At 38.5% G+C, this 27,020-nt stretch overlaps 2 protein-coding genes and 1 long non-coding RNA gene across 9 annotated transcripts in view; 2 read left to right on the forward strand and 1 right to left on the reverse strand.

Annotated features, from left to right (window-relative positions):
• The window catches only part of LOC306996212, a 1,114,438-nt gene that overhangs the window by 791,121 nt on the left and 296,297 nt on the right, over positions 1-27,020 (reverse strand). The gene's annotated exons all lie outside the window — the stretch shown is intronic.
• slc8a2a (solute carrier family 8 member 2a) lies at positions 556-18,681 on the forward strand. 3 transcript variants are annotated; one of them, XM_079606054.1, is made up of 13 exons: positions 556-702; positions 8,721-9,048; positions 9,714-9,851; positions 10,374-10,601; positions 10,751-11,005; positions 12,071-12,514; positions 12,814-13,163; positions 14,605-14,708; positions 15,365-15,477; positions 15,570-15,635; positions 16,338-16,437; positions 16,568-16,837; positions 17,581-18,681. In XM_079606054.1, the coding sequence occupies exons 2-13, from the start codon at positions 8,749-8,751 to the stop codon at positions 17,955-17,957; spliced, it is 2,745 nt and encodes a 914-aa protein (XP_079462180.1). In that variant the 5' UTR covers positions 556-702; positions 8,721-8,748; the 3' UTR covers positions 17,958-18,681. The 3 variants fall into 3 exon arrangements, with proteins under 3 accessions (XP_079462180.1, XP_079462181.1, XP_079462182.1); XM_079606055.1 differs by lacking the exon at positions 15,570-15,635; XM_079606056.1 differs by lacking the exons at positions 556-702; positions 8,721-9,048; positions 9,714-9,851; ... (3 more) ...; positions 12,814-13,163; positions 15,570-15,635 and having other exon boundaries at positions 14,181-14,718.
• srsf7a (serine and arginine rich splicing factor 7a) lies at positions 19,307-25,866 on the forward strand. Of its 5 annotated transcripts, XM_079607835.1 has the most exons (9): positions 19,331-19,457; positions 19,568-19,651; positions 20,886-21,110; positions 21,478-21,657; positions 21,737-21,805; positions 21,885-21,923; positions 24,436-24,555; positions 24,673-24,765; positions 24,853-25,866. In XM_079607835.1, the coding sequence occupies exons 3-9, from the start codon at positions 20,893-20,895 to the stop codon at positions 24,902-24,904; spliced, it is 771 nt and encodes a 256-aa protein (XP_079463961.1). In that variant the 5' UTR covers positions 19,331-19,457; positions 19,568-19,651; positions 20,886-20,892; the 3' UTR covers positions 24,905-25,866. The 5 variants fall into 5 exon arrangements, with proteins under 5 accessions (XP_079463963.1, XP_079463961.1, XP_079463962.1 ...); XM_079607837.1 differs by lacking the exon at positions 21,885-21,923 and having other exon boundaries at positions 19,307-19,457; XM_079607836.1 differs by lacking the exon at positions 19,331-19,457 and having other exon boundaries at positions 19,513-19,651.

Consider the following 27,020-nt stretch of genomic DNA (forward strand, 5'->3'; position numbering starts at 1 on the left):
CTTGCAAAAGCCCTTGCAAATAATTATGCTACTCGTGGTTTAATAAAGTTCTTAGTGATAGATTTTGAAGTCTCTTATGCTTAACAAGGCTGCATTTAATTGTGAAATATTATTACTATTTAAAATAACTTCTGTTTTTTTTAATATACTTTTTTAATAAACCATTTCTTCAGTGTCATATGATCCTTCAGAAATCATTCTAATATGCTGATTTGGTGCTCAAGAAGCATTTTCTATAAATATTATTATCGATGTTCAAAATAGTGTTGCTTAATATTTTTGTGGAAGGATTTCAAGATTTTTTTATTATTAGAATAGAAAGTTAAAAATAACAGCATTTATTTGAAAGGGGGTTTTTGTTACCATTTTTCAAACTTCAAACATTCGAACGGTATTGTGTTGGTACTCTACATTTCATCATTCTAAATTTCTGATGAATTCATTTAATGTGTGTGTGACATGCAGGTTGTCAATTTTTTTGATGTGCTTCTACCACAGCTTCTGGACAGACTCACTCTTGACTTCCAGTTGCTCTGTTTCAGTGTGCGATGATAATGAAACTCTGCCGGTTCTGAGCTGAAGCTCTGCAGCTGCTGCTGAAGTCTTGCCATCACATTGGCTCTCACACAGAGCTCTACCTGAATCTGCCTCCTGAGGTTACCTGAGTCGACCCAACTCAAAATACTACCCCATGAGGCACTAGTAAGTCATTTGAGATTGTTTTGACTTGAGCTGCCTCAACTGCATTTACATATTCTGCATTTCTTTGAAGAATTTGGGTGGAAATCAAGGCGTCTGTCATCGAAGTAAACTCAACAACATACCTGTACTGGTGCACATGAATCTCAGCCTAAAACCGTGGGAAACATTCACTAAAAAGTGTCATATCACCATAAATATTTTGAATGATTTAGTAACCCAGACTCGCAGAAGTTTGTTCATGTCTGTCAGACAGACAAAATGTGATTTAGACAGCATTTGTCTGAGAATGAACGTGTACCTGGTGTGTGTGCTGTGCTAAATATTGCATAATGGCAGTGTCGTGATGAGTGGCGGGTGAAGTTGAGACTACGGATCCTTCTAGAGTAACGCTGGCCAGGATGAGGGGCCACCGTAACACACACCACAAGACCTGAGCTCTCAGCCTTCCTGTTGCAGTCTGATGAGTGTGTATGTGTGTGTGTACACATGCAGTCTGGTTTATTTGTCTCTCTATGTATGTGTGAGCACGTATGCCTCTCGCACATGCACATGTCTGTCGATCTGCTTCGCCTTTGTCTTATTTTAGATCTGTGAGGTGATCCGTTTGTCTCTGTATTGTACATTCCACTTACAGGGGAGCATGTAATATGTAACATGCAAAACTGTAACAGGTTAATCATGTGATTCCAGGTCAAATGATCACACAAGTCTCCGTTCCGAACACTTGATCTAAACCTGTCATTAGTTAACCACCTGATCTTAGATCGATCTGCAATAGGTTAATTATTTAATGCATGGATGGAGACCATGAAAGCAAGAGTAGAGTTTCTCAATCCAAACGCCCATGTTAGTGTGTCAGTCACTTGCACCGTCTTTGTGCATGTGTCCTGGTGAGTGTGTACTCGTGAATGTTGTGTTTAAAATACCAGGACAGACCCAAGAGCAGCCATTTTTATAAAATAGTGTTGTTAAAGAATCTTTGTTATTTTAATATCAAGAAAATTAACTTAATCTCTAAAGACCATGTAACAAGCTGATGTCTTAACATACATTAGATACAACATACATAATAATTTTTCTTCTTCATATAAAAAAATGGTCTCACTTTATATTACGTGTCTTTACTATATACTAACATTTAGATAAATCATTTGATACAATGCATTTATTAAATACATGTTTTGCATTGTACTTGTATTTAAAAACTGTGCATGTAATTACAGCTGTAATTAATTACTTGCGTCTAATATTACTTACATCTTTATGCCGAACATCACATGATCAAACAGGAAAACTGGTCTCATTGCATCCGCTTGTCCGAGAAAGTGTTAGCAGCAGTACTGATGCCGATATCTATGGACTTTTAAGGTAATCCGCTAACCTTTAATCTCAATGTTTGTGAGAAGAAAAAAAAAAAACTTTTAAATATCAAATTGCATATGCGATGGACATCGGATATGCTCATCTTTGCTCGCTTCTTTGAAGGTATCATGAGTAAAACGGCTCTATATTTAAGAAAGCACATGCAAAAGACCTTAACCGGAAGCTATACACTGTTGACCCTTCTCTTACCCCTTAACCCACCCTTAAACCTAATTATACAACAAACCTCATTAGTATCAAACGTGTTTTGCAATACAACATGAACATAATAAGTACATTGTACCTAACAATATTTTTTATGTAAAAATTATGTAATTAATATAAAGTGTGACCATGTTGGTTGTAGTGTGTTTAGTCACTAGTGACAATTACAGATGACCATAAGATGCTGATAATTAGGTGTGTGTGTTTGTTCTGGTGAGTAGAGAGAGAGCAGAAGAGAGAGAGGTTGAAGGTACTGAGATTATTGTGTATAGATACTGAAAGGAGATCTGTGTGTGTGTGTGTGTGTGTGTGCGCGTCTGTGTGTGTGCGCGTGCGTGTGCGCGTGTGTGTGCGCGTGCGTGCGTGTGTGTGTCTCATTGGCAAGTGCTCCTTGAAGACTGGAACACTGTGTGCTAGGACTCATTTTTAAAAGGCTGACTTAAATGATGCTTTGCTTGTGGGTCACACATGGACAGCTTCAAGTGAAGTTTATTGGCTATGGTTAAGTGTCATTGTCAATTGATGAGAATTCTATGACCGAATAAAGGTTCACAATACCTTTGAACAATACCTAAGATATAACAGAAATAAAAAGTATCAGTGAATAAAATTAGTTTTAATTTTTATTAGTTGTGTGTTTGGATTTGTTTTGTTTGTGTAAGTGTTCATAAACGAGAGCATTGCTATTATTTTACACAGGTTGATACTATGGCGAGCTATTTGGGTATATTGTGCATTCTGTGAGTGTTTGTGTATGTGACACAACTCCAGGTCAATTGTTCCACGTTGTCCATCCACTATTATGTAGTCAAGTCTGTGTGAGTGTGTAATCAGTATTGGATGGCAAATACTGAGAGAGAGAAGGTGTTAAAGCACACTCATGAGAGAGAGAGAGATAAGGTGTTAAAGCACACGCTCTCATAAACGCCTCTCATTCCACAGGGTAACAGCTCGGTAGTTGTCAGTGTGCTGGAACAAACATTGTGGCTGAGAATTTCAAATTAATTCATAGAATTTATATAAAAAATCAGATGGAAACTGTAAAAAATGTTTTTGTTTTTAATAATAAGTTAAATTAAATGGTTTGTCTTAAAGTTTTGGGTCAAATAAGAGTAGTGTAAACGTTACATATATATATAATATATATTTTAATTATCACTTTTAATTAGTTAATAAAATAAATGTGTATTTTAGCAAATCAGCTGAAAATGAGGCATTTCCTAAAAATGTTGATGTTTTTCTTTTTTCTCTTTTTACCTAACCATTCTCTTCATTTTTCTTTGGCACTCTCACGTTTCCAAGAACGGATCCTCTGCCTTTCTCCCTCTATCTCCCTCTGTCACTTTCTCTCTCTGGTGGTGGTAATCTTAACCACTAAAAGGTGCTAACTCCTATTAAGCTGTCAGAGCTCTGTGTGTAAGCCAATCCGGCCAATCACTTATCAGCGGCACTGACAGACTGAAACAGTGTCATCGTGGTAATCGGAGACATTTCAGTTTCAGGCACACGCGCACACACCTGCACACACATAACTGTATGAGAGTAACACATACTCAATTATTCAAATACACACAAACAAACACACAATGTCCCCCAACATCTACAATAACATACAAGACACTTTCATACACATGTACATATGAGTATGTGTGTGTTTTAGTTGTAGGGCCATGTGTGGTGGCAGGTTATTTTTGGACAGTGGTGTAGAGTAACACAGCAAAGCTGATGTCCAGGTAACCATAGCGCAGATTAGAAAGTGAAATATGAACACACAGTTCAATCCAGCACGTCACTCTCAATCTCTACCACACAGGTGACGGTCAGAGAAACAATCAGAGGAAAATAAGGAGAAGGAGATAAATTAAGATTAAAAATAAGTAAATGGATGCGTTATGTGAGAGCTTTTGGTGCATGGCAGCACCAGTACAAATCTCTTGTATTCTATCTTAAAATCAAAGTAAAATCTCCTTCACTGAAATATAACCAATAATGATGATTGATGCTGTTGTAATATTTGCATGCTAAATAGTAGCACTTTTTACACAAAACTTGGTCTCAAGTTTTTACATATTTTGAACAACTGCTTTTCAAAAGTGTGACGGTCTGTAAAATGTGAAAGAAGTCTCTTATGCTCACCAAGGCTCCGTTTATTTCAATTCACATTCAATTAAATGCACATTTATTTGTATACCGCTTTTCATACTACATATGTTCTTAGTTAATATTTATTTAGGCAGAAACAATTACCGTATCTTATTAAAGCAATTATTACAAGTTGGGATTTCTAAATTAAATGCTGTAGGACCAGAAAGATTTATCAGATTTAGACCGTGAAGGAGCTGTTACAATGAATAAGGACCTCAATATCAATCATATTGGGTAACCATATACACCATCAATAGTTCAATGTTCTGTAAAATACTGATCAATTTCTTCTCTTTTTCTGTGTCTGTCAATTCCCTCCAGGAAGGGAGCTTAATAGTTCTCTAAATTGGAGTTGTCTTACTTCCATAAAGCATAAAAGAAAAGATATAAGATAAATAAAAGAAAGAAAATTATCCTCTTCTTTATGATTTGTTGTCCTCTTTTCTCTGCCCCAGTGTAGAATTTGGGTGGCTCGCCATCAAATGTGAAGTTTCGGATCACAGGAGTAACACAATCCATAGAACCAAAAAATAGCAAAACACAGAGAAGAAGAAAAATTGGCCTGAACACAGACCAGATCATTCATTTTGTGGATCCAAAAATAATTTCACATCAAAGATCAAAATAACCAAATTAAACCAATTACACATACAAATACAAATACCATTTTACAAAATTAATTAATCGTTTATTTCTTACACAGGCACATATGGCGTCGGTGAACTGCAATGAAAAAGAAATAACCCCTCGGTATAACCCTCTTTTAAATTATCCGAAATACAACATGAAAAAGGGAATACACACTGTTTACTGCAAATAACCATTATTGACGCAATCTTTTGCTATGCTGCTTTTATTTAAAAAAATTGGTAACACTTTATTTTACAGTGTCCTTGTTACATATGTTACATGTACTTACAGTTATTACACCACAGTAATAACAGTAAATTATGCATAATTACATGCAACTAACCCTCAAATCCTAATAGTCTACTATCCTATCCCTATAAGTACATGTAGTTGATTAATATTACTCAGTACTTAAATATATAATTACCCTGTAACAATGACACCTTAAAATAAAGTGTAACCACATTTTTTTACCATTGATTATATTTTGCTGACTCACCGAGAAAATATGACTCAACAATATTCAATTGGCTTTTTCAGATACTGGAAGGTACTAAATTAATGAACTTGAACATGTTTAACTATTTCTGTACACTTTTCAGAGAATTTCTTTAACTTAGTTGGTGTATACCAGCTCATGTCTTTCATCCGTCATGCTCAGCTCTCTCTCCTGTTGTTCACGCACGCCGACACTCGCAGGATGACGAAGAGCTCTCGTTGGTCAAATCCATATTCAACTAAATAACTTAAATCAACTTCTTTCTATTTTAATGTTCTTTAATAACTTTTACAATGTTCTAAATAACTTTAGCATTTCTTTTCACCTTTTGGTTACATTAACTTGGATAAATACAGTTTATCCTTTTTAAATAAACAAAATGGTTACGGTACGATCTAATTTTGTAATCGAATTCTAAAGTGATCTATAGTGTCGAGTGCACCACTAAGATCAAGTAAAACTAGTTTTGAGATACAGCCTTGGTCAGAAGCTAGAAGTAAGTTTCTGTGCTATTGTAACAATGTGGTTGAATCATAGGAGGAAGCAGGATCCACAAGCAGCACACTTTATTAACTAAATTAAAAACTAAACAAACTCAGGCTAGGGAAACAGGACAAGGGAACCGAACAACCAACATACAATAACAAGAACTCACAAAGACTGAACTAGACACAGGGCTTAAATACAAAGACAAACAAGCTAAACAAGATAACAAGGGGTATGGCTAATCAGAAACACCTGGGGAGACTAATAAACAAGAAAAACTACAAAGGACGGACTACAAAACATGGCACAGAACAGGAAATGACAAAAGTCCACACAAGTCAAGGGGAACACAAGACAGGAATCATGACATACTCCTCCCTTTAAGGAGTGGATCCCAGACACTCCACATAAAAAAATAAAAAGTCCGGGAGGGTGGTGGAGCAGAGGTGGAACGGGGGAGGGATGGCCAGGTCCATGGAGGGGAATGGGACCAGGACATGGCAACGGCGAACCTGGGCCGTGGAGCGTGGGCGGAGCAGGCGGCCAGGCTGGTGCGGCCTCCCTGGTCCTATCAAGGGACCCACTGCCCCACACAAGACAAGGGGAAGACAAGACAGGAATCATGACAGCTATTATGGGGCCTACATTTTTCATAGATTTCTTTTTTCTTTTCTTTTTCTTTTTCTTTTCCTTTTTTTCTTTTTGCAGGAAGGAACACAATTGACCGTTTGCAAAGACCCGCCCCCTTTAGTTACTGTTGCTATGTCCGACAAGCTACGCCGCTCCCACGCCACATCATGATCTCACGCAGTTAAAAATACATCACGGAGCAGAGAGGACACTGACAACACACTGACAGACAGGACAGACCAGCTTACTTTTGGGCTACTTTTGATATTAAACAAAGTCTCACCTTTCAAATTTGGTCATTTTATATAAAGAAATTTAAAAAATAAATACCGCTTTTTGGCTCTTTCAAGTTGTGTCCGTCTCAATTGAGCGGACACAACTTTTTCTAGTATTTTAGACATAATTGGAAGATTTGAAATGGGTCTGTAATTTGCCAATTCATTTGGATCTAGTTGTTGTTTCTTAATAAGAGGATTAGTAGTTGCCAACTTGAACGGTCTTGGGACCTAGAGATAAAGACGAGTGAATATTAAGAAGAGGTAACAATTATTTTGCCACAGGTACTGTAACAACTCTTTCAGTAATTTAGTGGGTATTGGATCTAATAAACATGTTGTTGGTTTAGATGCAGTGATACGTTTATTTAGCTTTTCCTGTCCTGTTGTAAAGCACTGCAATTGTTCTCGAGGGACGACAATTGAGACTAAATCATAAAACGCTATCAAAGGTTGTACAATTACTATTGTATTTCTGATGCCTTCTTAGTGAAGAAATTCATTAAGTCCTTATTACTAAACTTTAAATATTCAGGTCAGGTGACGCATATTTATTTTTTAAACTAGCTACTCTACTAAATAAAAAGAGTTTGTGGAGATGCTCGGCCCTGGCAGCTTTTAGAGCCTTTTATAGCGGGACATGCTGTCTTTCCATGCAATTATAAAGACCTCCAAATGAGTTATACTGTAAAAGTAAAACCTCTAAAAGCACAAGTAATACTGTTGTACCATGGTGTAGTACTTTGTCTATTTTTATTATTACATATATTATATTATTACAGTTTACATGTTTATCTATATTATACACCATTTAAAACCATTTAAATAATTTTCTGCGCATCATTACTCCAGTCTTCAGTGTCATATGTTCATAAATCATTCTGATATGCTGAGTTGATGCTCAAGAAACATTTCTTATTAATAATGTTAAAAACAGTTGTTGCTTAATGTTTTTATGGATTTTTTAGGATACTTTGATATACAGAAAGTTAAAAGAACATTATAAATATCCTTACTGTCACTTTTGAGCAATAAATGTTTTCTTGTTGAATAAAAGTATTTTTTAAATTAAAAAAAATTAAAAAGTCAAAAGACCCGAAACTTTTGAACTGTACTGCATTTATCTTCATCTTTGTATATTACTGTCAGTCGCTGCTTGTATTTAAGTTACTTTTCTTACGGTGATTCTTTACCTAAAACACTTTTCATTTGCTACTTCACAACCATTGGCATTTTCTTTAGAAAGTGTAAATAGTTTATAGATCATATACTTATTCAAACTGAAAGCATGCTGTATTTATGACTTTCTTTCATTTTTATGGTGCCACAGCTGCCAGTCCACTTGTAGTATTAAGGTCCTTGCATACTGAGTCCCAAATTTTCGTCCGAACATTTCGTACATAGAAGGCGGAATCTCCTCAACCACCACCAATGTGCTGCATCCACTCATGGATCCATTAGGTTGGACTGTCTGTGTCCAGTGTGGGCCAGGCATGATTAATGAACCGTTGATAAGTCCTGTGGTTTAGATTAGGACTGAGATGGCCTCACACACATTCACTGTTCTTCACAAGCATGTACTGCATCCGATTGGGCCTCATTCATAAAACACAAGCAGAATTTCTGTGTAAATCATTTGTAAAAAAAAACATTCTTATGTACATTGTTGCATTATATAATACAAATGTATCATGATTGATTGATCATGTTTTGTATGAATAATCCCCACTCTTTTTTTCTCTCCCTCTCAATCTCCCAACCTCAAGAAAACCTTTCTGTTCGCCATATGTGGTCATGGCTCCTCCTCTACTCCTCCACCTTTTCCTCCTTCTCCTCCTCTCTCCACAGGTGTGCTTGGGTGGCAGTGCTCATGGGAACAGCAACAGTAGTGCAGATAGCTCCAAAAGATCCTGTTCTGACAAAGTCAAATGTCATCCAGGCATTCTGCTTCCTGTGTGGATGCCACAAAACCCTTCACTGGCAATGCAGGCAATAAGAGCAGTGATCTACTTTTCATGTCTTCTCTACATGTTCCTGGGTGTGTCTATCATCGCTGATCGTTTCATGTCTGCCATCGAGACCATCACTTCACAGGTGTGAAAAAAAAGTATTTTATATATATATATATATATATATATATATATATATATATATATATATATATATATATATATATATATATATATATATATATATATATATATTATAGAGAGAGAGATAAGAATATATATAGATATAAGATTTTTTTTTAATGTTTTTAAAATAAGTCTCTTGTGCTGGCCAGTATGACAATACGATGGTACGGTATGACGGTGTGTGTCATCCAGCAGAGAATTTGATATTCTTTTATTCCACCGTAGATATATCCGTAGATATATTGGCATGGCAAAGACATTAGTGAGCAGAACTGCTTTCAAAAAGAGGAAAAACTAGGTGATTTAATATTTGGTTGAAGTCCTTACTGTTGTAGTTTGTGTCAATCTACTTCAAAACAGAAAGAAAAAATAGTCAAATAAGATGAAGTGCCTTTATTTATAAAGTAACCTCACTTGACTATCCAAAAATAGGCAATACTACATGGTTATTAAAATATTAACAATTGACTACATTGTGATATACTTTTATTGTTTTAAATAATTGTTATATTTAAATTGAATTGAAATAAATAATTGTTTTCACTAGCGTGAACAAAGATTTTGGTTTTTCAGCCCACCCAAATGATGTTGTTTTTATAAACTTAATGTGTCTCTTCTCCCTAGGCGAAGGAGGTGACCGTGACAGGTGCTAATGGAGAGAAAACAGTAATGACAGTAAGAATCTGGAATGAAACTGTCTCCAACCTCACACTCATGGCTTTGGGTTCATCAGCCCCTGAGATCCTGCTGTCTGTAATTGAGGTACGCACACAACTTCAAAACAAACCAGCAGCTCGCATTGCTCCATGGTTTATCAAAAGAAAAGTGAAGGCCTATAGGTTTTTTTTTTCAGGTTAATTATTAAACGACTGACACACACACACTTCATCAGTTTAAAGTGATGACTTCAGCCGCTATTCATCCATGTAAAGACATATTATTTAACTCAGTGTGGTTTAACACAGTGACGGTCAGTTAAATATTTCAATTGTCAGGCATGGCTCATTTTCACTTCTTTAGAAATTATTCTGGAAAATTAAGAAATCATTCTCCAGAAATGACTAATTTGTACGAGAATTCCGTCTCTCCTAAAACCTGAATAAATGATGCAACCTGTAGGGTAGTAGACATCATACTAACCTACATCGGCCAGTGACGTTCAACTGTCATTGATAGAAAAAAATATAGTCTTGAAAAAACCCTAAATTGTGCATTAGTAATTGCTTTGGAAAGTAAAGTATTTGTATTGTTAGTATTGTTTTCTGCTTTGTATGTGTGTAACAGGTGTGTGGACATGGTTTTGAGTCAGGAGAACTGGGTCCTGGCACTATAGTGGGCAGTGCCGCATTTAACATGTTCGTGATAATCGGAGTGTGTGTGTGGGTTATACCTGATGGAGAGGTGAGGAAGATTAAACACCTCAGAGTCTTCTTCATTACTGCAACCTGGAGCATCTTTGCCTACATCTGGCTCTACCTCATCCTGGCAGTCATAAGCCCTGGCGTTGTACAGGTGTGTGTGTTTGTAAGCAGAACATGTTTGCATAATGTGGATGTTATTATTTGTATGTGGATGTAAATTTTGTGGCTAATTTTATTAACTTTTTATTTGTGTGTGTGTGTGTGTGTGTGTGTGTGTGTGTGTGTGTGCGTGTGTGTGAGGTCTGGGAGGCTCTGGTCACTCTGTTCTTCTTCCCTGTGTGTGTCTTAATGGCGTGGATCGCTGACCGGCGCCTGCTCTTTTACAAGTATTTGCACAAACGATACCGTGCTGATAAACGTCATGGTATCATTGTGGAGATGGAGGGTGAGCTAGCACCCAGAGGCATTGATGCCATCATGGCAGACAAATATCAAAACAGCACCACCAGCATCAATATGGAGAAAACCAAAGTACCCGAACAGGAGAGAGAGGAGGTGAGAGGGCAAAACAAAACAGATTGGTCAAATATCTTTGTATATTGATTGCAAATTTGTATATTTTAACATATTTCCTCTTCCTCACATACACTTCTGTTCAAAACTTTGGTCTGTAAGATTTGTTTGTTTTTTTCTCGAAAGAAAGAAATACTGTCTGGCAAGGATCCCATTAAATTGACAAATACAATGTTTTAACATAATAGTAAAGACATTTATAATGCTACAAAAGATTTCCGTTTCAAATCAAATATTTCATTTTATTTTAAAATATTAGATTTTTTAAATATTTGTCTCTTTTTTAACTTTCTATTTATCAATGAATCCTGAAAAAAGTGTATATTAGTTTCCACAAAAATATTGAACAACATTGAAATGCTTGAAGGATCATGTGACACTGAAGACAAGTAATGATGCTGAAAATTCAGATTTACCACCACAGAAATAAATATAGTCAATTAGAAAACAGTTCTTTTAAAATGAAATAGCATTTCACAATATTGCTGTTTTACTGTATTTTTGTATTGAAAAACATGCAGCCTTGGTGAGCATAAGAGAATAATAAAAATAATTCTTATTGATGTCAACTTTTTAAACAATAATAAAATATGGGATTATCTCACATATTTTAAACTCAAATCAATATTTCATGTCCATTTATTTATTAATTTGCTAAGTATCCATATAGTGATATAATGCACAGTCAGTCAGTCATTATCTCAAAATAAACAGGGTGATACAAGACCTGGGGTCAGTTGCATAAAAATAGCTTCTATGTTAAGACTGTCTTAAGAACTAATTTGACCAACTAAAGGGTAAACAGTCTTACTTTTACAAGTCAAATTATACCAATATACCTTTTTAGGTAACTGACTTAAAAAAGGTATGAACAAATCAGATGACTAACTTTTGAGACTAGTCTAAGCAGTTTATGCAACTGGCCACTGATTGCCCTACCAGAGCTTTTTACGATATTGATCGACTGAATATCATCCCTTACACATAAGATGTTAAACATTGAAATTAAATATTATTGGATGTTACTGAGACTGTCTATGGTTGTAGGTGATCCGTATGCTGAAGGAACTGAGAGAGAAGCATCCGGACAAAGACCTGGATCAGCTGATTGAGATGGCCAACTATGCCACCATGCAGAAACAGCGCAAGAGCCGGGCCTTTTACCGCGTACAGGCAACACGCATGATGATTGGTGCTGGGAACGTACTGAAGAAACATGCCGCAGCCGAACAGGCAAAGAGAGTCACTGGAGATTCGACTGTGTGTGACCTGGCCACCTGTTCTCAGATAGCTTTTGAGCGGGCACAGTATCAGTGCAGTGAGAACTGCGGGAACGTGAGTCTATGGGTCCGTTTACAGGGGGGAACCGGCGCCAGAACCTTCCACGTCGATTACAGGACAGAGAATGGGTCAGCCAGTTCTGGGGCAGATTATGAGTATTGTGAGGGAACGATCATATTTCAGCCCGGAGAGACACGCAAGGAAATAAAGGTGAGAAAGTGGTGATGTCTGATCCATGAACAAAAAAGGAATCATTGATTTATAAGTGATTCACTCAAAAAAATCAGTTGAATTAAGTGAATGATTCAAATAGCAAGTGAAAACACAATTCATCTGTAATTTTGGATACATTTTGTGTGTCCTTGTTAAATAAAAGGAATCATGTTTTACAGTATTTATTTTTTCGAAAGAATTAAAAAGTCCGTACTGACCCCAAACTATTGAACAGTAGTGTATGTATTCGAGTTGAGTATGAGAGTTGTCTTAAGATACATGTGTGCTTTTTATAGGTGGGCATTATTGATGATGATGTGTTTGAAGAAGACGAACACTTCTTTGTGCGTCTCTCAAACCTGCGAGAGGGAGAGGGTGGGACCAACACTGACGGTGCCCGACTGGTTGAACCCCTCGTAACCACAGTAACCATTCTGGACGATGACCATGCGGGACTCTTCGCATTTGGTCAGCAGGAGCTCTGCGTGGGTGAATGTTCAGGTGTGGTGGAGGTGCCTGTGAACCGGACATCAGGTATGCGTGGGACCGTAACAATTCCGTATCACACAGAGGACGGTTCTGCTCGACAGGGTGTTGACTATGAGCACACACAAGGAGAGCTGGAGTTTACCAATGAGCAGACTAGGTAAATGTCCACACGAAGGTTTTAAATTCAAATACTTTGTTATTTTAATTTTACCTACATACACGATTTGAGTATTTACTTCTCACATGCACACAAAACCCTGCCACATTCACACAAAGTTTGAATTTATGTTAAAAAAAATTTGGTTATTGTAGTGTGGTTTAATGCATGTGTTATATTGATGGTGAAGTATTTTGGTAAGTATCTCAATAAGCAGTCTGGCAGTAGCACTTATGGACAATTATGGACGAATTGTGGACCATTACAGCCCATTAATATACTTTACTAATATATAATGCATTATAAAGGTATAATAAATTAACATACATTACCGTTCAAAGTTTTTTTAGATTGCAGATTTTAGATAGACTGTTTTCTATTTTAATATATTTAAGCTAAGTTTTCAGCAGCTATTTCTACATTACTGGTTTGGTGTGCAAGAAACATTTATTATTGTTATTGTTATCATCGATGTTGAAAATTTTGTGGAAACCATGATACGTGTTTTTCAGGATTCTTTGATGAATAGAAAGCGTCGTCGTCGGCATACAAACAGCCTCTATTATTTGTCACTATGCCCTCACTTCTCATTTGAGCCACTAGAGGTCTCTTTCTCCCCAGTACTCACATTTAATTCTGCATTTATGTGTGCTTCCAGACTGAATATGTTACGCTAATACTGGATTCTGAGCAGCAAATGTCTTTTTTGTGTGTCATTTTTAACTGACTCATCCTGGGCTAGAAGGTTTAAGGTTGACACAAGGTGATTCCATACAACATATCCATCGATCTCTATATCTACTAGATCTCATATAGATCTTCAGTAGCCTACATGTAGCGATATTATAATTCAATATTATTTTTTATAACATAATATAAATAATTATATTATATTATATTATAACATTATGTTATGTTATATGCTTAAAGTAGAGCATTTATGATAGGTTGTATTTTGAAAGTACAAGTATTTTGATGAACAATGTGGTTCAAATTCACATTCACATTTTCTTCTGGTAGTTAGAATCCACTTTTGACAGGATTGTATTACTTCATTCATGTGTATTTGAAATCTGATGAGGTTGAAATCTGTGCTGTCTGTAAAGTGAAGCTTCAGCGAGTACCAGTACATGGCAAAGACCAAAATCATGCCGCATACACACACACTGAATAAATTTACCTTTTATTGTTAAAACAATTGAGATAAATCTTAAACCCTCAATGAAGCAGTGGTTTGTGGAAAGGAGAGCATGTACACAACCGAAAGCTCGTCTCAGTTCATCTGTGTGTGGGTTAATTATTTATGCACTGTGTGTTAAAGTATTCATGTAGGCCCAGCTCTGATGTGATTTAAATGCTGAGGTCTCCTTTAATATTTCAGAGGTAAAACCAAGAGGAAATGATTATTTGACCTTTGCTCTTTGTGTGCGTGTATCCACAGTAAGACACTGCAGGTGCGCATCATTAACATGCAGGAATATGAGAAGCGAGAAAATTTCTACATTGTACTTGAAGAACCTAATTGGCTCAAGAGAGGCATCTCAGGTCTGTGTGTGTACCTATTCTTGTTAATCATCACAAATGTTATAGTATTTTCATATTTTCTCATTGTGGGATATTTCTATGAATGCTTGCTAATAGCCCAAAAACCTCCTACTCGCCTCTCAGACACACATTTCTGTGACCAGTGTCCAGTTTCAGATCAATAACAACAGCACAACAGGGGGACAAACTAGATATGCGTCACTCATAGTAACTAGATCCAACTCCCCTACGCACACACTTCAGCCTCACGCTTGTGTGTGTATGTAATATGAGCCGATGTGTGCAAATAGAAATGTTTTACTGTATTTTTGATCAAATAAAGGCAACCTTAGTGAGGATAAGAGAATACTTTGATTTTTTTTTTTTAAACTAGTGTAGAACGGTAGTGTAGATTGATTGATTGATTCAAACAATTAATTAATGAATCAATCAATAATTTGATTAATTAATAACAGTCAATGTGATTCATTCATTCATTCTCTACTCGCATGCTGCAAGTAGATTTGCTGTTGAATCAGGGTAAGATGATTTTACACACTCTTTCTACATATATTATGCAGTGTATATGCAATTGTGTGTCTACACATGAATAATTGTTACACCTCACATCTTAGCATTCAGTATTTATCCTTTGCTCTCCTGCTCATTTTCCCCAGCCACTCCTGGTCCAGAACTGGAGGATGCGAGGCGTATAGCAGAGAAGGGGAAGCCCATTCTGGGAGAACACAGAAGGCTAGAGGTCATTATAGAGGAGAGCATGGCTTTCAAGGTATACATCATATGCATGCACTCAGTGCTCAATTTAGTCCGTCACATGCAGGCAGAAACCGTATAAGCTGTGATTCCTTCCCTCTCATACAGGTCCGACAGGGAATGGCCCCTAATGGAGTTTTAGATGCGGTAGTAGACCACTTGCCTCAGTGTGAAGTGTGTGTTGGGATTGCCCTTAACTTCAACCTTTAAACACTCTCTGATTGAATTAATCCCACTTAAATGCATGAAGATTTAATTTTTCTCATCTCAACTCTTTCTGTTTTAATTTGCATGTTTGCTAATTGAAAGCTTTAAAACTAGATTAAAACTAAAACTTTATACACAACCTATCAAATGTTAATTTGGCTGAGCAAGTGTAAAGGAGGCCAGCTAGTAAAGAGCTGTGCAGGTAAACCTCACTTCGCTGGCTTCAAGAGGGTGCGTGCTAACAAGAGCGCTAAAGACCAGAGCCTCTGGCATCAGTAGCTAGTTCGCCTATTGTCTTCGCTCAAGGTTGACGAAGTGAAGTCCCTCCTTGGTCCATCGCGATGCAGAATAAATGCTTGGGGGGGGGGGGGGGGGGGGGGTATTGGGACTGGGGGTTGGTGTGGCTCTGGCTGCACTACCCTAAGAACGGCCCTGCCTATTGACGCCAGGGGTGTGGGGTTTACCTACACAGCTCTTTACTCGCTGGCCTCTGTTACACAAGAACAGTCCTTTTGTGCAAATGAATCAGGAATACAGTCAATATTACAAACAGGAATTGAAAAAAGTGTAATGACTTATACAGAGCAGCTGATGAAGTCTGATTAATTGCTGTTTAATGGATATATTTCTCAATTATTAAGCTCTACTATGGTGTGCATGTGTGTTTAGAATACAGTAGACCGCCTTTTGAAGGATACCAATCTTGCCGAAGTTATTGGCACACACTCCTGGAGGGAACAGTTCATTGAGGCTGTAACAGTCAGTGCAGGTAAAATTAAATAATTTGTGTGTTTGTATATATGAAATGAATTATGCTGTGTTTGTGTGCACAAAAACTCACAAGAGATTCTTTCAGGTGATGATTATGTTTTATTCCAACCTTTTTTTTTTTTTCTCAGGAGAAGGTGATGAGGAAGGAGGGGAGCCTCAGCAGCCTTCGTGCTGTGATTATTTCATGCACGCGGTTACAGTGTTCTGGAAGATTCTGTTCGCGTTTGTTCCACCCACAGAGTACGGGAACGGCTGGACCTGCTTCATTGTGTGCATTCTGGTCATTGGGATGCTAACTGCTGTCATCGGAGATTTGGCATCTCATTTCGGATGCACTGTGGGCCTCCGTGACACTGTCACTGCTGTAGTGTTCGTCGCCTTAGGAACCTCCATACCAGGTAAATATGTATGGTAGACTGTGTGAAACAAAGGCTACGTTCACACTGCCAGTTTTTGGGATTGACAACCGCTTTTACTAATGTGTCTGTATGAACTTGCAACGGGAGTCAAGCCTGTATTCTCTTACCATTAACCATAGCGACACACTGACATTATGGCAACGTCCAAAAGTTTTATCACTTTTGAGACGACAAGTCCAATCGAGCCACAAGGTTATCCGTCAAATCTTCATCAACTGACTGCAGCTTTTATATCTGAGTGGAGAGTCACTCATAGAATACAAAACTGAGCCATAGGATTACACACAGCTCATATCTCCATTGCTGTAAATTACTGAAAGTGAAACTACACACCAAAACCCGCAACACACGGTAGACAAGCATTTGTGCAGTGCAGAGCGGCTCTCTCACACAGTATGACATTACAGACAACTAGTTGTCCAATCCAAGTTCCGTTCATACAGCACACGTTTTCTGAGAAGATGTCAGTCCCGTAAATACCGGAACTGTGTGTGTGAACATAACCATAAAGGACTTCAATACGGATGAAAATTAGCCTTTGGCTAAATCTGGTACAACAATGCATGAAATGGAAACATTAATGTTAAAAATTGTACATGGTCCCTTTATAAATACCGGTAAAGAAGAAAAAAAAGGACTGACAACTGTATTTTGTTGCTGTGTGATTGTGGACAAAATCATTTTACCAACCAGGCATTTCTCACCTCCCTTCCTTTTTTTAGATACATTTGCAAGCAAGGTCGCTGCTCAACAGGATCAGTACGCAGATGCTTCAGTTGGAAATGTAACCGGTAGCAACGCCGTTAATGTTTTTCTTGGGATTGGCGTGGCTTGGTCCATTTCTGCCATTTACTGGGAGGTCAAAGGTCAGGTGTTTTATGTAGACCCTGGCTCGCTTGCGTTCTCTGTTACACTCTTCACCATCTTCGCCTTCATCAACATTGGTGTGCTGATGTTACGGCGGCGAAAATCGGTGGGCGGAGAGCTAGGTGGGCCCAAAACGCTAAAGATTCTGACTTCAGCGTTGTTCATCGGTTTGTGGCTTCTCTACATCACATTCTCCAGCCTAGAGGCCTACTGTCACATCACCGGCTTCTGAGGACAGAGAAGACATGCAGACTCAATAAACACACATACACACTAACACTTATGGCATTCAGATTAAATGAGTTTTGTGAAAACTGAGAGAAATGTACGAAGTGCTGTCTATTCCATGGTAATATGTACATGAAGTAGGTATAGGTTTGCACTTTCTGTATAAACAAACATACCTAAAATAAGAGAGTGAGTGAGAGAGAGCAAGATATGACCGCACAGCTATCAGGGGCATCTCTAACTGTTGTTCGGCTTTGGGTTCAAAGCACAGAGGTATTATGAACTTGTGACACCACCAGACCCTCAAAGACATGGAGGAGTTCAACACTGCAAGATGTAGCACTTTTATGACAGAACTGTGATGTGATTTATATGCTGACTCATGACAGTAATTGATGCACCTGTGAAGAGATGCTAGGCCTCTCTCTGAGAGAGAAGCCACATATGACTTTCCATAGAAATGATCACAAAAAAATTAAAACTCTTTGACAAGTGAAACTGAGCAACTTTTGCTAGTTTCACTTTAGGATGTTATACATTACGGGAGGTACCTTGCAAATTTGGTCAAGGAAATAATGTATGTGACAATAATAATCAGAATTCACATTCATATATTTACAAACACTAACGAGTCTATGTCATATGTCTCTTCTTCATGAATTCACTCAAATGTATATTTTCAGTATTTAAATTTAAGTAAAATCCTTAATAAATTGAAATGGCTGTTGTATTGTGTTCTGTATACTAACTGGAACATGCTGCTTTCACAATGAAAACTGGAATTACTGTTATTTTATTCATCAACAGATTACACTAGGACTAATTAATAATAATTTCTTCCTTTGATGAATCTTATAAATGCTTTGGTTGCTTATAGAATCCATACAGATGGAGAGGTGATATATCACAACAATAAGACAAAGGACATGTTAGAATTATGAATGTTAATTTAAAACCATGTCCAGCATTTGAAATTTACTGAAAACATATAGTTGTGGTACTCAATGCAAATGAACTATAAACTATTTTGCGTGTCCCTTACACTGTTGGCCTATTAAAAACAAACAGTGAGCTAGTCTATATTTTGCTTTGCTGAATTTTGCAACCCTAACGATGCACTCTTTTTTTTTTTGTAATAATTTATTAGTTCTAAATAAATATAAATAATTATGTGTTCTTAACGAATCGGTTGAGTGAAAGATTCAACTACTTATGATACAACTGAAGCAGAAATAAAATCGCTTGAATTAATGAATTAATCGTTTTAGTGAACATATTCAAAATATTCAAACTACTGGAATGAATGAAAATCCCCGCCAGTAAAAAAAAACAGCAGAAACGCGCCTTTAGTTTGAGTTACATCAGTGAGAGCCAATCATGTTTAAGCATTAAAGACACCACCCCCTCGTGGAAGTAAGAGAGAAGTCGTCGTCAAGGCCGAGCCGGTGACGGGTGACGCTTCCGGGCCAAGAGCGCGAGTCAGGAGCATGAGATAAGAGAATTGGTGAGGACTATGTTTTGAGTTACATGCTCACGTTGTTTATTTGGTTAGATGAATTCGATTTGTATCGAATTTGTACTGTAGTCATTAGCTGTTTTCCCCTGTCGGCCAAGGTTTGGTTGAGTGCTTTTAATCAACCGGAAGAAGAAGCGTCCACGCGCCCTCACACGACGGAACCGAGGACGTCGAGTCACACAGTAAGTCCGCGTGCTGCAGATGGTGTTGTTTATTTGGTATTATTTCAAAGGCCTTTCTTTTCACATGCGATTATATATCTTGTACGAGAGATCGTGGTTTGAATGTTGCTGCTGCCAGCTGGCGGATCTTTGTGTTTCGGTAGGTGTATCGTTTAATTCAAAAATGTGCCAAACAAAGAGCGGCCTGCGTTTCTGGCGCACTTATTATTGGCGTTAATCTTGTTAATTTGCCAACAATCAAACAACTTGCTGCATTTTCTAATGTATCATGCTTATAAGCTCTTATCCTATTGTCTGTTTTGGATTTGGCTGTTTGAGTCTTGTAAATTCCAGTATCATGTTGATAAACATGATTGAGCGGTCTATCATGGCCGTAGTTCGTTACGTGACTGGTGTTACAGACCGATGAAAACGAAACCAAAACATAATCCTTGAGAAATTCATACGTTTACGTTGTGTAGCAACACAGCTCTAACAGCAGCACTCACATCTTCAGCTTTAATGAATTTAGATAGCCTACATCCACGTGATACGGGAACAGCTGACCGCGAGTTGCTATGTTTTTAACAAGTGCAGGGCTGTACTACATTCTAGAGTAACGTTAGACCAACGCACATGCATGCGCACTGGTTGATCAATGTACACTAGACACTGTATTTTATGCTAGAGGTTTTCAACCTTTACAGAACCAGAGACTTGTAGTGTACAAGGAAATGTTTTTTAACAATTTACAACAATCATGGGCACGCTGCTACTTTACCACATTATATAATGCTTAATGTAAGAATTCACCCAAAAGTTAAAATTGTCATTCCAAACTTGTATGACTTCGTTTCGGTGACATTGACCTTTGTTTTATTTGAAAAAAAAAAAAAAACATTATACATTGGTTGTGCCCTGTAGAAGAAAGTCATACAGATTTGGAACTGTACGAAGGAGAGTAAATGTATTATTATCTGAGTGTTCTGTCCCTTTAACAGAACGAGTTCTATATATGTGATAGTTATCAATGTGATGTTCTATGTTATATATAGTCTCCGCAGACTTTGAGTACCATCAGAGACATCTAGTGGTCCATGAACCCCTGGTTTAAAACATTCATTTGAGTGTCAGTGAATTTGGGGAATCAATTACTTGTTTTTTGCTTCAAACATTAGCTGGTTTCAAATTAAGTTCCTACATTTTTACTCTCTCAAACAGGACAATTAATTTCTTTACTTTGTCAATACTACAGGTGCAAGATGTCTTACTCATCCCGAAGTTCCTCTCGTGCCACGGACTGTAAGGTCTATGTAGGTGACCTTGGCAATGGTGCAGCCAAAGGTGAGCTGGAACGGGCCTTCAGTTACTACGGACCATTGCGGAGTGTATGGGTCGCCCGGAACCCTCCAGGTTTCGCCTTCGTAGAGTATGAGGATGCCAGAGATGCAGAGGATGCCGTAAAGGGGATGGATGGAAAGTGAGTCAACTTGAGTTCTACCTGCCTACATTTGCCATGATGCTACTGCAGCACATTTAACCCCCTGACCTCTTCAGGGAGCTCAGACCCGCAGGGGTGAGTGTCGGCGGTTTCACTGTTCTCTTTCCGCTCACAAAGGCCCCAACTTTTGTGGCATTTTCCTAGATGCAGATTAATTGTAGCCTGTTTTTGAGTTCAGTTGTTTTTAATTTGTCTGAACTTCATCTGCATCTAGGTGAAATGTATGGCTCAGAAATAAAAAGGCTAACAGGGGGGAGTTTGGGATGTTCCAACAGCTGGATCACATATGTACACTCCTTTGTTTGACATAGGGAAACAAATAACCTTCTGATCTATAATATCCCAGGGTGCTTTGTGGAGCCCGTGTCAGAGTTGAGCTGTCTACTGGTATGTCAAGAAAGTCCCGTTATGGCCGTCCCAGCCGCAGGCAATTTGACCCCAATGACCGCTGTTACCAGTGTGGGGAGAGTGGTCATTATGCCTATGACTGTTATCGTTTCAGCAAGAGGCGAAGCCGACGCAGCAGGTATATGCATTACGTTTTATTTTTATTACCTTTCTACTTGAGCCTTGTTAAACTTTCATATTGTTTTTGTTGCTTTTAGATCAACATCTCGCTCTCGGTCCAGATCTCGGGGCCGCCGCTACCGCTCTCGGAGCCGTAGTAATGAAAGGTAAGACCACGCACTGTTCCAGTTGTTTTCTTTTTTGGTCACTATGCATCAGTCTGATTTCATGCCCTCCCTTTCTCAGAAAGTACCGTTCACCTTCATACTCAAAACGCAGAAGCAGGTGAGCTTTGTTATCTTTTCACAGTCCTGTTTCTAACAACTCTTAGGGGGCTTTGACACTGGTAGTTTGGTTCGGAACGGGGCACGGTTCGCATGAAAAATTGCTTATGAGAACACTGTCATGCGGAGCCGGGGTGCGCACTGGGGTACCGAACCCGAGACTACCTGGAGGAGGATGTCTGATTTCGGTTGCTCCCGAACCGTGCCGCGGTTCGCGTGAATGTGAAAGCAACACGGACTCGGGTGCGCGCTTGTTCAGGAAGTAAAGTGACCTGCACATACGTTTTAGCTGATTATGTATTTAGTTAAATAAAACGCACTTAAGGGACGGTAGTGTTGATGATTTACCTTGGATAAGACGAGCGAGAGTGAGCCTGCGCATAGCGCGTGGAATCAGGGAAACACATTTGGAAATCCACTGTCTCAAAAGAGTCCGTTTGCAAGCAGCAGAAGACCACCTTATGCGACACACAGTAAACCTTTGTTCACTCAGCTGCGCATAATAGCACAGAATTCATAAAAAACACAATATATTGACCCGCTTTCTGTTTTCTATCATGCGCCGTGCACGTTTGCGATGTAATATGCACGCAAACGCACCAGGGTCCGATAGAATCAAGTTGATTGTGAAACCAGACCAACGCTGCGGGGGGCGCCGGGAACAATTGCGCTCGGATCGCAGCACACGAGCCCAGTGTAAAAGCCCCCTAAATTGCAATAAGTCTTCTTAACACAGGGGTGGGGAACTTGGTCCTTGGTCCTCTTGCAGAGTTTAGTTCCAACCCTAATCAAACACACCTGTACAAGCTAATCAATGTCTTCAGGATCACTAAGGTTACAATCAGGTGAGTTTTTTTTTTTCAGGGTTGGAGCTAAACTCTGCAGGACAATGGCCCTCCTGGACCAATGTTCCCCACCCCTGACTTAACACATTGACTTGCTACAGCACTGTTGAAGAAGCAATCTTTCTATGGGACGTTTCAATTTTCTGAAAGTCCTCCTGTTTATTTTATCCCTTAACTCCCGTTTGATAACCAAAATAACATTTTAAAATAAAAATCCTTGAAAAATTCATCATGCCTTAAAATAGCTTGAATGTAACTATACACCTGTGGTTCTCAATCCTGGTCCTGGGGACACACAGCTCTGCACATTTTATGTCACCTTTATCTGACACACCCAGTTCAGTTCATAGAGCTCTTTCCTAATGAGATGATCTGAATCAGGTGTGTTAAATTATGAGACATAGGGCCTTCCTCAATCTGTGTTCTTGTCTGTACTTGTTCTTGTGAAACGTCATCTTTTGTGGCCCAAGTACTGTCCCAATACACAAGTTTGCATTTTGGCAAGAACGGTTAAAAATACTGGAAGTGTTCTTGACACGTCCATTTTACCGAGGATGCATCGGTTGGTAACTTGTGTGAACTTGGCGGCAGAAATATCCCAGCATTCATTTCGGATTTCGAGGAAGGAGAGGCAGGTCAATACAGAAAGTCGTTTTTCTACAATTTCGTATGCTATTTCATCACTAAATTCACTTCTGAGAACATTTGATGCGATAAATCAACTGTGTAGATTTCAAATATTGGCATTTTTAAGAAAATTTATGCCGAATCGAAAATGTGCTCCAACGTTTTCGGAAGTGAGAATCTCCATAAGCGCCTGCGGGTGTTAAGTAAGCTAGCGAGCCAACCGGCCAGTCTGCTCACAGACTCGTTTTACCCCACAGTCGAGACCATTGCCTTTTGCCGGTGTTTTTCCCCCTCGTTGGCTAGTGATGTATACACAAACAAACAACAGAAGCAGAGTGAAAGGAGACAGGCGTTGCTTTATTGTTATGAATATACATTAAATTGTAGTGTACAGTTGTAGAGTAATCCCTTGGGCGATAAAGCCTGGCTCTTATCGTCAATAATTCTCGTTATGTTTGGGTACTGCAGACGGCGTCTGTGCGGGGGTAATTTTGCGCAATACCAGCAAGAACACATCGTCTCAAACTGCCAGCAGCGTTCTGTGTGCTCGTCACCTTGAGAGTTTATTCTTCCAAGAACAACTAGCAAGAGCGTTCTCCCCAAGAACACAAGTCCGTTCTTTGCATTCTTGGTTTTGAGAAACACCCATACAAACTGTGCAGAGCTGTGTGTCCCCAGGACCAGGATTGAGAACCACCCTTGCCTCATTTAGTATATGCGGTTCTATGAATATGCAAATGATCCCCACCCCCACTCACACACTAGCTGACTAGTTGACGTGATTAATACATGATAGTTTGTGATGTCAGAAACACCTGTGATTTCGAGCATTTTTGAGTGTCTTTTTTTCCACTGCATTTAAGGAGAAAATATACGCAGCAATGGGGTTGACTTATGCTTTAAGACAAACCATGTATCAAAAACACCACATAGGCATATAAACAACATAAAAGCTTGCTTTTTACCAAGACAAAACCTTACATTTTGTCATTGATCTCTGGGCTTTTGATTTTTTTCTTAAACCTCACCTCTTTGTTTTAGGTCAGGCTCTCCGGCCCGCTCCAGATCCAGAACCCCTGTGCGGCGCTCGCGTTCACCTGTACGCAGGTCAAAAAGCCCTGTCCGGAGGTCCAGATCCAGAACGCCTGTCCGTAGAGACAGGTACTGCATGCACAAATTACACATGCTAAGTTGTTCATTCAGTTTCACGTGTATAAAATAAGCTATACGTGTTGTACATGTCATCTCAGTTTAAATCTTATTTGTTTCTTTTTAAAGTCGCTCCCGTTCACGATCTGGTTCCAGACAGAGGGAACGTAGTGTGTCCAGATCTCGCTCTCGGTCTCGTTCGGTCAGTCACAAGAAAGACGGGTAAATGCAAATTTACACATTAGCATGTTTCAGTTGTCATTCAAGGTAAAAAATCTGTAGATGCTGACTGTGTGCGTGTGTTCTTAGTCATTCCAGGTCTGCCAGCCCAAGGAGAAGTCCAACACCGGGTGCTGACTGATCTGAATACTGATGCTTCACCCCTATTCCCCACCTTTGCCTCAGGGCTAAAATACATTTTATCTTCCCCATGATTTCGATTCTGGTTCTACTGTAGTTACAAAGCTTTTATTTTTTTTTATTTTTTTTTTCCTCCCCACAGTTCAGTGACAAAGCTCCTCCACCTTGTAAAAACATCACTATCATCTCAAGCAGCTCATTAATATTTTTTTCTCTTCCCTTTTTCATAATCCCCTTTACTTCTAAACATTTTTTTAAGAGCTCCATTGTTTTAATTTCAGTGTTGAGCCAGTGTGTCCTGTGATTTGTGGGTACGGTGGTGAATGAGCTATGTTGTGATTTAGTCAGTGTATTATATGAATTGAAAAGTACGCTGTGATTCGTTTGTTGTAGAAGGGTTTTTTTTTTTCATTGAAAATGGCAACAATCTTTTTAATAAAGTAAAGCTTTACAAACCTAACGGTTTCAGTGCTTTTTTTTTTTTTTTTGCTGACCTAAGGTTTCTTTATAATTTTTTTCTTTTTTTGCTTATTCGATTACATAATAAAGACATGTTATAACATAAACACTGGCATATATTCACATACAGATATTCAACAAAAGGAAAAATATATATATACATCCACAAAAAAACTAAATAAATTAGGCCTAGTACAAGACGAATTGCATATCTTATAATATCCCATTGTTTTCTTTTTCTAAGAAAATCATAAAGGGCTCCAAGCATCTCCAAAAGCCTGATACCTGCCTTTAGTAATGTTATTTTCTCCAATGACATATTCAATGCCATCTCCCTATAATTTATGACTACAACCTTTTCCATACAACTGCCCCCTCAGCCCCCCCTATTGTTTGAGAATTTTGAAATTCTGCTTGTATATAAAATGTTTTTATTGTAATTACCTCATTTACAGCACAAATAATGAATATCATTACTGCTAAATAAAATTTGAATGGATTTTTATTGGGTCTTTAGTTAGCTTTTGTGTACAGGTTTTAGTCATGTCCTGAATGAAATGCATTTTTCCTGGAGGTTTGATTTTGTGTGTGTGTGTGTGCAGTGTTCAAACGAGCTTAGTCGTAGTTTGGTTTCACTCAATTCTTGATTCAAAGCAGTTTATCATATCAAATTGTACACTCATAGGTAAGACCACAAACTACTATTATTGGGAAAAAATACAAAGATATTCTAGGTAAGCTGAAACAGCTGAAACATTTAAAAGTGGACGGAAACATGGCAAATTCGCACATACCAAATATTTTTGTAGTTAAAGTTAAATGTCCTTTAGTTTGAAGCATTGGCTGCCTCGAAACCATGTTTTTTTTTTTACACAAATGTGTGCAGTGTCTGTATGAATCATATATAGCCTAATCAGTTTTTTTTTTTTTACTACAATATCATAACATTGCAGTATAACTTGAGTGCACACAAAAGAGAGGCTGAGTAGCTGACTATCTGGTGTAGTCACAACAACAGTGGAGATGATAGTGGACTTCAGGAGGAACACCCCAGCACTCCCCTCCCTTACTATCATGAACAGCATGTGGAATTCAGGTTCATGGGCACCACCATCTCTCTGGACCTAAAGTGGGACACTTTACCTCTATTGTGAAAAAGGCTAGGCAGAGGTTGTACTTCCTTCTCCAGCTGAAGAAGTTCAATCTGCCACAGGAGCTGCTGACACAGTTCTACTCAGCTGTAATTGAGTCTGTTCTATGAACTACTAGATCTGTCTGGTTTGGTTCAGCTACCAAATAGGACACTAGAATACTACAACAGACAGTCGGGACTCGGGACTGCTGGAAGGATTGTTGGTACTCCCCTTGCCCACCCTCAAGGACCTGTAGCCTACTCTTCCAGAGTGAGGAAGACGGCAGGTAAAATCATCACAGACTCCACTCACCCTAGCCACAACCTATTTGAACTGTTGCCTTCCTGCTGGCGATTCTGAGCGCTGAGCTCTAGAACATCTAGGCACAGAAACAGCAGTTTCTTCCCACAGGCCATCTCCCTCCTGAACAGTTCAATTCCTTCCGAGGCCAATCTTAGTGCAATACTCCGACTGTTTAGTGCAATATCTTGTTAATTCACTTTTGTTTATTATCCATAATACTGT

Source organism: Phoxinus phoxinus (genome assembly GCF_949152265.1).
Source record: "Phoxinus phoxinus genome assembly, chromosome: 3".
NCBI classification, from domain to species: Eukaryota; Metazoa; Chordata; class Actinopteri; order Cypriniformes; family Leuciscidae; genus Phoxinus; species Phoxinus phoxinus.

Bases quoted from the DNA above. Each gene is read 5' to 3' on its own strand.
- slc8a2a (XM_079606054.1), top strand. From the start codon at position 8,749: ATGGCTCCTCCTCTACTCCTCCACCTTTTCCTCCTTCTCCTCCTCTCT. The intron at 14,709-15,364 runs GTCTGTGTGTGT...CATTTTCCCCAG, and splicing joins GCTCAAGAGAGGCATCTCAG to CCACTCCTGGTCCAGAACTG. The intron at 15,636-16,337 runs GTGTGTGTTGGG...ATGTGTGTTTAG, and splicing joins ACCACTTGCCTCAGTGTGAA to AATACAGTAGACCGCCTTTT.
- srsf7a (XM_079607835.1), top strand. From the start codon at position 20,893: ATGTCTTACTCATCCCGAAGTTCCTCTCGTGCCACGGACTGTAAGGTC. The intron at 21,924-24,435 runs GTGAGCTTTGTT...TCTTTGTTTTAG, and splicing joins TACTCAAAACGCAGAAGCAG to GTCAGGCTCTCCGGCCCGCT. The intron at 24,556-24,672 runs GTACTGCATGCA...TTCTTTTTAAAG, and splicing joins ACGCCTGTCCGTAGAGACAG to TCGCTCCCGTTCACGATCTG.